The sequence below is a fragment of the Orcinus orca genome, chromosome 10 (genome assembly GCF_937001465.1).
Source record: "Orcinus orca chromosome 10, mOrcOrc1.1, whole genome shotgun sequence".
NCBI lineage: Eukaryota > Metazoa > Chordata > Mammalia > Artiodactyla > Delphinidae > Orcinus > Orcinus orca.
The window spans coordinates 18,910,251-18,922,895 of NC_064568.1; the positions used below are offsets into that span (position 1 = coordinate 18,910,251).

Here is a 12,645-nt window from a genome sequence, read left to right on the forward strand (position 1 = left end):
AAATGGGGAGAGCCTCACAGCCACCGCCGCCCCCCCACCCCTCCCCCCCCCCGCCCGCAAGCTCTCTCAGGTGACCTGATTTGTGTGTATAATACCAACAACCTTCTGAAGGCTGGAGAAAGCCATTAGTACTTAGACTTGAGAAGGTGATGTTCGTAAATAAGAACTTTATGGCTAGGACCACAAGCAGTAATAGGTAGCCCACCTCCGGAAGTCCATAATATAAAACCTTTAATACAGAATGGTGGCTTTTCTCTTTTCTAGATACCATTTCAGCCTGTTAAGAGAGAAGAAATTAATGTTCAGAAAAAGTAGGTACCCCATATGTGCAGTAACTCCTTTTCCATAATGTCTTACGGCATCTGGGGTTCAGCATCATTGAACGAGATTAAATGAACGTTACAGAGCTATAAAATTGCATGTAAAATAACTCAAAAGTGTTCAAATGACTATCAAAGTAGTCTGGGAGTGAATTTCCACTCAAATTAATTGTCACTCCTAGATGTGGCTTAGCAAAGCTGTTACTAAATTGGAAGGATCCTTTGATACGTGGAAGTATCCAAAAAAATCAAAGTATTCCCTAAACCACGTGAATGATAAGCAAAAGTCATTGTGAAGTCAGTATTATTTTGTTCATCGTTGCTACTAAAATTGAGAGTCCCATTGTATATGTGTGTGTTGAATGTATCTTACTAGAATATCCAATACAACAGCCTTTTGGATATTCTATGCTCTTGTGTCCTTCGGAAATCGCAAGGTTGAAGAAACCTGTCTTAAATGGCTTTGTTTTGGTTGCTGCCTGAGAAAAGTGATCAACTCACTTAATGAAACGCACGATCTCTTTATGACAGTTTCAACTTAGGTCGAAGTCAGAGAATTTTTCTGAAACTTCTATCTGGGAACAAGTGTTTGAGATTTATTAACCTGGCAACTTTGCATGAGAGAAACAAACGAAGTAAATATTAGCATTTCTGAGTTCTCTATAGAACTTTTTTTTTTTTTTTTCAAACAAAGAAGCGACGTTTGATGAAGGTTTAGGAGGTGAAAATTTTAATTTTAGCAGTTTACATAAGTGATGAATGGGGAATATTAAAGGACTTCGAGCATTTTAATTAAGTTACAGTGTTTCTAGTTTCAATTAGAGCTGTTAGCTTCGTGAGTATACATTAAATCACCCCCCCCAAAGAAAAATTTCTCAGCCCGTAATCAGGTAATATGGCTGACAGCCACTGTATGGTTTTTCAAAAAGTCTTAACTATCTTCTCAGTAATTGGGTAATAACAAGTCACCATCCCTTTGCATGTCCCCCCACCGAGATTTCAGTTTCATTGAGATTGTTAACACAAAAAGATTTCTGAGCTTAAACTAGTGGGCACACTTGACCTTGGCACCGCCAGTACCCTTTGTCCCAAATGTAAAATCTTATCACTGGCATTCACAGTTATTCATTCTTTTGAACCGTGTTACCTGTGTAACTTGAAGCCGGTTTATTTGCCTGATGTTTTGGATCTGCCTGTGCCCCTTCCTCCCCGTGGTATACCATCTGTGCCCTGTGCATTGGGGGCCCTTTCACATATGGCTACAAGCTGGTGTAATGCCCTTCCTTTTGATCTGGCTTCATCTCGTGATTTGCTCAGTATTTTTAAGGTCAGACTGAAAAGTTTTCTGTTCCAGTTATTTTTGATTTTATATTGTGTGTTGTGTTTGATGTTCAGATACATGTGAAAGTTGCTTCTCTAAGTCAGTAATTTTTATTCCAGCCTTTGGCAGCCATCAGGTAAGACTAGACTGTACTTTTCTTACTTGAAAAAACATAGTGATTTATGTGTTTAGTGCACATGTTTGCACTTTTCATGCAAAAGTTCTTGCCGTTTTCTGATTCGGGACTGTATTGCTGTGAATTGGTGCTCCTTCCTTTTCTTAAGTTAGAACTTCGTGGGGTTTGTTTAAGTGTTCATTAATCTGTAGAGCTTTATGTCGAGATCTTTCCTAATCTGTTGCCGTGGATTCTCACGCTGTAACTGGGTTCTATAGTATAGAAATGTCGTTCTACTCCCTCAGGTTTAGAATTTCATGCAATGTTAGAAACCACACTGCTTCATCTTAATAAGGTTCCAGGTATATATATGTGTGGTGATTGTCAAACCCTGTTTATTCCGGCACCTACTGAAACTTTCTGTCCACCTGTTTGGATGCGTGTGAAGCTCCTAGCATGGTGTCTGACACCTAGTAGGTTGCCATGCGTCCTCCGGCAGGAAGCAGCTATTCCTGTTTCTTCTACTCCCTTCTTTTTTTTTTTTTGCGGTACGCGGGCCTCTCACTGTTGTGGTCTCTCCCGTTGCGGAGCACAGGCTCCGGACGCGCAGGCTCAGTGGCCATGGCTCACGGGCCCAGCCGCTCCACGGCATGTGGGATCTTCCTGGACCGGGGCACGAACCTGTGTCCCCCGCATCGGCAGGCAGACTCTCAACGACTGCGCCACCAAGGAAGCCCTCTTCTGCTCCCTTCTTGAATGTATTTGGTGATAGGGCTCACGTTGGTGTCTTAGAAAACACATTTTATTTTCATTCTTTTTCTTTACCCTTTACTAAGAATGGTTTCATTTTAGAGTAAACCAATCATGCTTGTTTCTCTTTTGTCCCCCAGTTTGCCCGTAAGATTCAGTTGCCCCTTATGTAGCCACATAAAGTCAATTTACTCTTGCTTTCTAGCTAACATATGCCTTTAAAAACAAGCAAAATGCCAGCACTCTTATTTCTCCCATTCATCTGCAGACTCTTCCTAACTCTCCCTGTAAAAGCAAGCAGTTCAGGATTGTGTATATGATGCTCAATTAATTTTAACACAGTGAATTAAATGAAATTAATTAATTAAATGAGGAGCAGGGCATAACGCTGTGAAGGCTCTAAGATTTCCTAATATCTCCTCCACCCATTTGAGTCTGGTGACTGCAGCCGTGTATTCAGTGTGTCCTTTATCACCTAGAGGTTATCCGTGCACTTTTGGAATGTGTTCTTGGTGGTTTTATAAGCATAGGCTCTGCCTCCCCACCTCAAATCCAGTTTTTTCGAGGCCAACCGGTGACTCTTTTAGTGTAGTAACCGCTGTTAGAGAACTTTTCACTGCTTTCACTAATGAATGTATTTTTTAAAACTCTCTGGAATTCTGCAGGAAGTTAGGTCTTTTGTTATAAAAAGAAAACAGTAGCACTTACAAGGCTCAGCAAGCCTTAAAATGTGTATCATTGAAATATGTATCTATTTCCCATCATCTGGCTCGGCCATGGTGCTGACTAGCGTATTTCTTGCCAGAGAAAATAAGTTTAAATCATAAGCATATTTAACTAGCGAGCATAAATCATAAGCCTTTCCAGTCATAAGCACGCTGAACTCTGGTACCGTTTGTACAGATGGTATGGTTAGTGCGTGTGCTCCACCCAGCCTCAAAGATGTGGACAAGTTTTTACTCCCCGATTTCCTCTTTCACTGGGGAAACTTAAATCATTTGTTTTCGGTGCACATAGAATTCTGGAGAGCACAGACCTAGAGGAGGTTTCAGGTCCTAGGAAAGTTTTGGGTTTTGTGACTTACTGGAGAATGAAGGAAGTGAAGGTTCAATACTAAAGCAATAATGCCCCCTTTTAAGGCAAACATAATTGGTGTTTTGTGAAGATAGTCAAGTTCTGAAGGGCAGGACTTTGATTTTCAGAGTGTATCTTTAAAAAAAAAAAATCACGGACTCAGAAATAAAATTTTAACAGAAGTCCCTTGGCTTTCAAAGAGTGTTCCCCAGGTGGCTGGTTCTACAGAAATACTTCGGGATACTGCAAACAAAGCTCCTATTGTAAAATATATTTTTAAAAGTCTAGTAAAACGATAGCACATCCATACTGACGTGCGTTGCGTGGCAAAACGTTAACATTTTGGAAGCCAGTAAGCGTAATTTACGTGCTCATTGATTTTGTTTTATGAAACAACACTTTTAAGACCTTTTTATTATAAAATAAAACCAAGATATAGAAAAACCGCCCAAAACAAACGTGTAGCTTAGTGAATTGTTACACGGGGAAGATTCTTAGAACAGCACCCAGGTCGAGGACTGGTGCCCACTACCCCAGGAGCTGTGCCCACTACCCCAGGAGCCCCGTTCATGAGTCCCCTCCTGGTCACAGCCCCACCTTCCCCATTAAAATAACCTTTATCCTAACTTAACAGTAAGCACTTCCTTGCATTTCCTTTTGGTTTTATCACTCGAGTGATAAACCTCAGTTTTATCTTTTTCTGTAGAAGCTCCTCTACTTATGAAAGTTGAGGTCAGAAAAATCATTTATGAGCCCTTTGAATGATAAGTGCAGAGTGACCGTCTATAAACAGTTGCTATCCCCCCAAGTCAACAACTGGACAGGCTCTGATGTGCTTCTGCTGGGGGTTGCTGCTCTGGTCACAGCTATATTATTAACAGTAATAGCTGATGTGTATGGAGTTCCATGCCCTCTAAGCACGTGGAATAATTAATGTACTTCTCTCCAAAGCTCTAGGAGGTAGATCCTCTCATTGTTGTCCCCACTTTCTCTGTGTGCAAACTGAGGTTCAGAGAGGTGGAATAACGTGTCCGAGGTCACACAGTCAGTCTGTCTCAGAGCCAAGTTATATCCAAGGTAATGGCTCCAGCCCGTTCTCCCAATGCTATGCTGCCTTGATGGAAGTTGAAGATTCCGAAGCACAAGGATTTTGAGATTCCACATAAGAGTTTACTTCTAAAGGAGAAGATCTACAGCTTTAAGAAACAGATGGAAAAATTGCTGTCCTAGATCACCTTTTTTCCTTTTACAGATGAAAAAATGACCCAGAGAATATAAAGAATCTGTCTAAAGTCACACAAACAGTTGGTGGCAAAGTTACAGACAGATCCCCAAACCTTCCAGCTGTTAAAATCAATGATCTTTCCTTCATTCCATACCTTATGTGGAAAAAAAGACATTTTCTATTCTGCTTTTTTGCATCATTTCCACAGGGCAGAGTTGACTTGAAACCAGTTTATAACTAGGCCGCACCACCCACTTGCTTATTTTCTCAAGGTTTTAACTGGGAATTAAAAAATTTGTATTTGAAGTTTGCTTCCCCGCGGCACTGACTGAGTGCCCAGTCTGTGGATGCACGTGCCTCACTTCTTCTCCAAAGAATGTACAAGAATAACACATTTGACTGTTGTGGATGGCAGGTGAAAAAGAATTACTGGTATAGTGTAGGCCCTTCAGCACATTCACGGCCAATTCTGGATTATCCCAGCACAGATGGATTGTGCAAAATCCCTCTTCTGCTTCTTACTGGTGACCTTTAACTATTTGTGTTTGCAAATGCTTCTACCAGAGATTGCAAAGGAGAAGAGCAGAGAAGATGGAATTTGATTCCATGACCAGAAGGTTAGGCATCCTGGTAAAAGGTTGGGAGGTTTTGGTGGCAGACTGTGGGATCCTGTCTGGGTTGAACCTCTCTGGGATGCCCGACTTGGCCTTGCGTGCAAACCTTCAGAAGGGAGGCAAACTGGGCATCATGCACGGAGCTTAGTTTGAAATTTGTGTTACTGCGTGGAAATCCTGTTAGCTTGTGCCTTGAGCAAATCACCCATCTTCTCTGAGCCCCGGTTTCCTCATCTTTAGAAGGGAAGAAGGTGGAGCTGCTTCAAGGCAAACAGCATACGTAGGCACCCGGCTCGGTACTTTGCTCATGCAAAGCGTTAGTAAATGGTACTTCCACTGGTTGACTGTATCCGTGAAGTAGGTCCGGTAAAGAGAATGAGCCGATCCAGTGAAACTCTGGCACTTTCCTCGTGAGGGATTGGCCCAGCTTCAGCTGTTTGAAGTCCTGCAAGTTGTTGGTGGCAACACTGGCCAAACCCGCTAGTCTCCTAACTGCTTGTTTACCGGTCTTTCCGCCTCATCACACCATATTGGGGAAAACAAAGCTACCTGCTTCACCTGTGCTCTATGTACCTGGCTTCTGAGTCCATTTGCCACAAACCAGTTTAAAACCTGAATGAACCTTCCAGTTAATTATTTTTTAAGGACATGACTGCCATCATTACTCAGGAATATGTATTAAGAAGGAAGTTTGGGGGCTTCCCTGGTGGCGCAGTGGTTGAGAGTCCGCCTGCTGATGCAGGGGACACGGGTTCGTGCCCCGGTCCGGGAAGATCCCACGTGCCGCGGAGCGGCTGGGCCCGTGAGCCATGGCCGCTGAGCCTGCGCGTCCGGAGCCTGTGCTCCGCCACGGGAGAGGCCAGAGCAGTGAGAGGCCCGCGTACCGCAAAAAAAAAAAAAAAAGGAAGTTTGGTAGATGAAAATATTTCCAGGCCGAGCAAATTAGTATTGAAGCATGAGTCCCGTGTTGTGCAACATGGATTGCAGGCACGTAAACATGACACTGGACGAAGACTGTAGCAGGCTCCCAAGAATTGCCTGAGTTATAGGCATATTCTTTGAATCCTGGGTACCTTAAAGGAACGTTGATAGGCATTAATATAGCTGAGATAAGGATTATATGGGATACTGACTCATTCAGCAAGTATGTATTGAATCTTAGTTAAAGTAAGTATTGCATCCTAGTTAAGATGTGCCGGGCACTGGCACATATAAACAAGACATCATCCCTTCTTCGTGTAGCTTACGATTCAGGGGATTGGTAAATACCATAGAACTTCTGAACTACTCCACGGTAAGAAAGACAGGAAGTAGATCTTAAACATCTCTGAGTTCCAAATGCCTACACATACTGCAGTCTCAGTGCAGGTTTGAATGAAGGAATGTTTGCATGTTACCCTAAGCAGAGGTGGTTTTTTTAATCAAAATATCCTTAGATTTCTAAAGCTGAGTGTTTTCACTAATCTCAGTATTGTTTTAGAATTGTCTGGTAATAGTTTTGACAATGAATTCAGTAACCACAAAGGCTGTTTATAATTTGTTGGTGCTTTTCAAACATCTTTCAAAGGCAAGCGAGCCCCTAACTTTTGCTCAGTAATTCACTCTGTCTTTCTGTCTCTACCTGAGGGGTAACCGTCATAAAACGGCCTGTGCACCAACATGTTAAGTATGGGCATTCTTACACTGTGGAATGTCTAAAGATTGCTTACTCTGTCATTTTTAAAAGCCCTGTAATTCCTTATAAAGCATATATAGCATCTGAACAAGAAATATGACACTAAGTCTAGGATTAAATAATATCTTGGGGCTGCTACCTTATGCATTTTCAGCAGTTTGGGAACTCCACTAAGTGCAGGTTAACAAGACCAGAGCATCATAAATGAGCATCTGTCCCATGACCCAGCTGGAGACCCCTCCGATTATTCATTCCAGAAGCACGTGCTGACACCGAGTTCAGCCCTCTCGGCTCTCCCACTCTTAGTGGTCTTTTAAGATTGGCAGGAGGTCAAATCCTTCCAGCCCCACGCTTTGTGGCATGGCTAAATGTTCTCTGGGTGTTGCATTGTAGCCCTGATGACTCAATTTTCAAAATTAAAGTAAACAAAAGGAGACCCTGGCCAGGGAGCAATCCAACCCTGAACGTTTACGTGGAAAAGGCTGTGTGTGTGTGTGTGTGTGTGTTTTAAGTGTTTTAAATGAGAACAGGCAGCTCTGCGGAGAAGAACGTGTTCGATTGGGCACCACTGCTGTTTTGCCCGCTGACCCGGGCTTTCGCAAGCCCAAGTTCATCCTTCCACTTCAAAGGCCTGGCTCTGAGCGGATCACACATTTTCCTTGATGACAAATTAATCAAACTTGATTTCTTGTACGAGATGGATACAAAAGAACGACAACTCCCCAAGGCCCGAAAGTCAATAAAGCCCTTCTGGCTCTGATTAGAGTAACAAAAGGATATCTGAGAGGCATCTTCCTCCTGCTGGAGGCTGTGGGACGGGCCTGAAAGCAAGCCGGGCTTGTAAAGGAGAAAGGCCTTATTAAAACACGTTTCAGCTGCGACTGAGTGCATGGCGAGCCCTCCTGACAGAGAAAATTACTTCTTAGTAGATGCTCACCTTTACTCAAGAGCAAAGTTTCCGCTTAGAAGGACTGAGAGGAAGTAGTATATTATGAATCTGAAATGTTTATAGATCTCTCCTTTTATGTTTCTGCTGTGAAGATGAAGTTAGAAAAAAAGAAAAAGAAAAATCGCTCTGTGATATCTGGCAAGCGTTAGAGATAGCCCTGAGTTTGGATAAGGAAATTGACTTCTACCTGGCTAAAAAGGGAATTCCCCGAGTGCAGGGGATTTACCTGTGAAGGCAGGCCTAGCACAAGGTGAAGGAATGGGCTTCCAAATGCAATTGCTGGGGGTCTGCGCCGACAGCGCTCTCAAAGGAGAGCGTGAGAGAAGCCTTCTGCTAAATCGGGGAGCACAGGATTGCAACGCAGAACCCTCTTAGCAGCTCTGTCATCTGCCGGTTCTGTGGGGCATCCGAGGACAGTTTGCATCCTTGTGATGGCTCTGCCTTCTAAATTGAGAAGAATTGCTGGTGCATGAAATACGGTCCCCTAACTGTCCTGGGCCAGCTTTACGCTTTTCCCAAAACGCCTTCACAAAAGGAATGGTTCATACCTTGAGATCACAATTTTGGAAAGAAGTCCCGGAAGGTTTTTTTCTTCCCCTTTAATAATGTAGGCAAAACACGCACGACTACACACTGTGGGGTCCGCTTCCGTAATTTTGTAGGGTCCGCTTGCCCAGAGCCCCTCCCGCCCCCCGACGACTGGTGGCTGGTAAACGTGGGTGGAGGGAAGTGGGGTCACAGGGGTCCATCTCTCACGGCTGACACTTGGTTTGAAGATCCCTCCTCCAAGTATCTTTCTGACCCTGACAGGTAGGTTTCAAAACGTCTGTGGCATTCCAGGACCCTTAATAATTTAAAGCTGTCGTTTAGATTCCAGCAACGGGCGAACTATACTGAGGGTTCTGCCGCCCCCCGTGAGCTGGAGCCGTCCTCAGCCCTGCTCTCTGACATGCAGGCTCCAAGCTGCCAAACCCTCCGCCCCCACCCTCCCTGCTCACCCCTTTCTGGTGCTCTGGGGGTGAGCCCAGGCCCCCTCCCCCATCGAGCCTGTTCTGAGCTTTCCCGCTTGAGCGGAGCCCTCCTCTCTCGGAATCTAAGAGACACCTGAGCCTCTTTAACTCCGCACACACCGCCCCCCGCCCCCCGCCGCCCCCCGTGGCCCTCGGTTCATCCTGGTGTGCGTGTTCGTTTGTCAGGCATCCCCGGGCCTTGCCACACTCCACCTCACCTGGGTCACAGGAAGGATGAACGCCCCCATCATTGGGTGGGAAGAGTAAATGAGAAAATTATGCATGAAGGCCCACTACCAACTGTTAAGCGTTGTTCTTCTGTAGGTTTTGCTGTTAATGCCTCATGGTACTGCAGTGTTTTGGTCAAGGTAGGCCTGGGTTTTTTGTTTTGTTTGGGGGTTTTATTTTGTTTTGGTTTCTAGGTATTTGGCTCATTGTTTTAAAATCACATTCTAAAGTAGAGTCCAGAAACCCTTTATTTTTATGAAAATTCGTGTTTTTAGGATAAAAGTAGTACATGCTCATTTAAGCAAAGGTGAACAATAATAATAGTAGCTGGCCGCCTCCCCATCACCTTTTTTATTCCTAAATGATTAGTAGGAAGTAACAGTGTTTATGAATATTTGAAGATATGCAAGAAAATTGGGCTGCTTCAGGCCAGGGTTGGGGCGAGGGGAGAATGCAGGTGTAAAGAAAGTAAGGGATACTGAGTAGGCAAAAGGAGGGACCAAAGGAATGCGGTGAGCCTGGTGAAGAGGCACCGCCTTACCTCAGGTGGTACAAGAAAGAAAGTTACTAGTAACACCTGTCTCTTCCCCGTGTTTAAGAACGTCATTAAAGGAAGCCTAGCTCCACCTCTTAACTCCGTTCCCGGAGGGGACGTTTGAAGGCAGAGAGAACCTGCGAGAGTCCCCTTGCACTTTCAAGGGTTTGGAAGGCCCCCGAATTAGAAAGTAAGTCGTCACTCCCACTGATCGACAAATACGCATCATCTTGCCACCAAGAGGCAGAAATTTTGGGCCCTGCAGAAACTTCCGTGGAGGTTTGTGGTCTTTAATTCTTTTTCTTGTCAGTGTTGTATCTTGTCTTTAAGAATGGCTTGTGCCCCTTGCGTTTATGTTGCTGAATTCTAGTCCCCATGACATGAGTTGTGCGCTGTAAATGGTTTCTGCTGGACGGTTGGTTAGAGTTGGAGAGTGTGTCAGATTCTAAGAGGATGAAAATGGGAGTTACTTTGGTCTTCTTGTTTGGTTTGCCTCGGTGGGTTGTTACGTCTCTTTGCCCACATGGAGCCCCCAGACAGAGCAGCCCTGGAATGTCATTCAGATGAGGTGGCGGAGGCTGCAGTGGTGTGAGGACTTTGCCAGGACGGCGTGTTTGTGTGTGTCTTTGTGCCTTGGGAGCTGAGAAGATGCCTTCTGCCTGTGGAAAGGCATCAGTGACTCCTGGTTATAACATACCCTTGTTCTGACAAAGCTCAGTAGCCATTTCACATATCCGTTTCATTTTGTATATTTCATTTTTTTTTACAAAATTTTAAATCTTGTCTTGGAGACAGAAACACCTAATGAGTTCCTAGATTGAGCTGTTGGAGGACAAAATGTGTTTACCTGGGACAGAACACAGGTTTTGAAAGCAATTTGCGTTCAGAGTCTGTTACAGTGACTGGCTTCTTTATCTCCAGTTCTTAGGGATACTTTGTTCATTGAATGAAGTTCAAAATAGATCAAAAGTATCTTTTTTTTTTTTTTTTTTTGCGGTACACGGGCCTCTCACTGTCGTGGCCTCTCCCGTTGCGGAGCACAGGCTCCGGACGCGCAGGCTCAGCGGCCATGGCTCACGGGCCCAGCTGCTCCGCGGCACGTGGGATCTTCCCGGACCGGGGCACGAACCCACGTACCCTGCATCGGCAGGCGGACTCTCAACCCCTGCGCCACCAGGGAGGCCCAAAAGTATCTATTTTTAAAAGCTGCAGAAATTCTTAGGTTAATTTTTAGCCAAATAGGTAAACAAAGCACTCAGCTTATCAGATGGTTTCACATTCACTACCCATGTGTAACCCACCAGCGTCAACCTTGATAAACTAACCAGTGCGGTTTTCCTGAGATCCTTGCGAGATTCCTCCCAATTAGCTAGAGGGAGTCATCAAGAGACAACGAAGACCAGCTGTGCCTTGGAAACTCGTGGTGAGGGTTCGTTCTAGAGAGATTCCACTGTGGTGGAAGGTGAGCCCGGGAAAGTCCTCTCTCTCCGTCGGTTAGGTGGTAAGGTGTGGTCTCCTGCGCCCAGTAGGACTCAGGCAGGTTGGAGACCCTCTCCCAGGGTTGCCATTGCAGATTTCCAAGATCCAGTACGTTAGGTCCTCCGGGGTTGTCTGTTACATAATCCCACCTCTGTGAGCTCAAGCACAATGAGGAACCTTTCTCAGCTGCACCTGCCAGACACAGGTGTGGACCTTGTTGGAAGGAAGAGAAGCTGCCATTTACCTTTGGATATGAATGGGCTTCCTGAATCCATGCTGGTCATCCTTTGATGATTCAAGAGCAGTCACTGACCTGAATCAGGGTCCCATCTAGTGACACTCCCCTCTTTCAGATGAGGGCGCTGAAACTTAGAGCAGAACGGTCCCTCGTCCAAGGTCACAGAGCTAGTGAGCCTCAGAGCAGGATCTGGACCTCACTCCCCATATTCCACACACAGTTTCCTTTTCTCTAGGTGACTATAATTTTGTAGTTGTTTAAATCACACATCCCTGTCCTCTATTCTGCCTTTATTTTCTGAATTCTGTCCATTCCAAGCCTGAAGTTTTCACTGAGGAAAATACATGTTTTAAAAGTAACAATTAGGGGGCTTCCCTGGTGGCGCAGTGGTTGGGAGTCTGCCTGCCGATGCAGGGAACGTGGGTTCGTGCCCTGGTCCGGGAAAATCCCACATGCCGCGGAGCGGCTGGGCCCGTGAGCCATGGCCGCTGAGCCTGCGCGTCCGGAGCCTGTGCTCTGCAACGGGAGAGGCCACAGCAGTGAGAGGCCCGCGTACCACGAAAAAAAAAAAAAAAAGTAAGAATTAAGCAAAACACCAAATTAACTTCAGTAGTTTAAAACATTAGGGTACAATGAGAGAGGGTCACCATAATCACCATTGCATTAGGGCTACTGGATTCCAAGTGACAGAAAAACCAACCGAGACTGTCTTAAAGAAAAAAAAAAAATTATGAATGACATAACTGAAAAGTTGCGGAGGAATGGCTTTAGGCAGAGTCTGATCCGGAGACCTGTTGTCTGGGTTCTTAGTTTTCTTTTGTCTTCATCTTCCAGGTCTAAACCTATATCCCCCCAGTTTTAAGTGCAAAAATAGAGATTTTTTTCTCTCCTTCTCTCTCCGGAGTCCTAGTGAGTTCCAAGGTTGTGTACCATTGACTCTAACTAGTTCTCATTCTTATTCCTGAGCCAGTGACTGCGGACAGGGCCCAGCCATGCGGTGACAGGGCAGGCTTAAGTCACATACCCATCCCTAATGCAGGAGTGAAGTCACGGTGGTGGTCCGCAGACAAGGGGGTATTGATACTGGGTGACAGAACTGGCGCACAGCAGGT

At 45.0% G+C, this 12,645-nt stretch overlaps 1 protein-coding gene across 1 annotated transcript in view; it reads left to right on the forward strand.

Annotated features, from left to right (window-relative positions):
- Nucleotides 1–12,100, forward strand: part of EIF4E3 (eukaryotic translation initiation factor 4E family member 3) — a 53,290-nt gene extending 41,190 nt beyond the window's left edge. Inside the window, exon 7 of the mRNA XM_049715822.1 lies at nt 265–12,100. Within this exon, the coding sequence (XP_049571779.1) occupies nt 265–284 (20 nt within the window). The 3' untranslated portion in view covers nt 285–12,100. The remainder of the gene's footprint in view (nt 1–264) is intronic.
- The last annotated feature ends 545 nt before the right edge of the window (nt 12,101–12,645 follow it).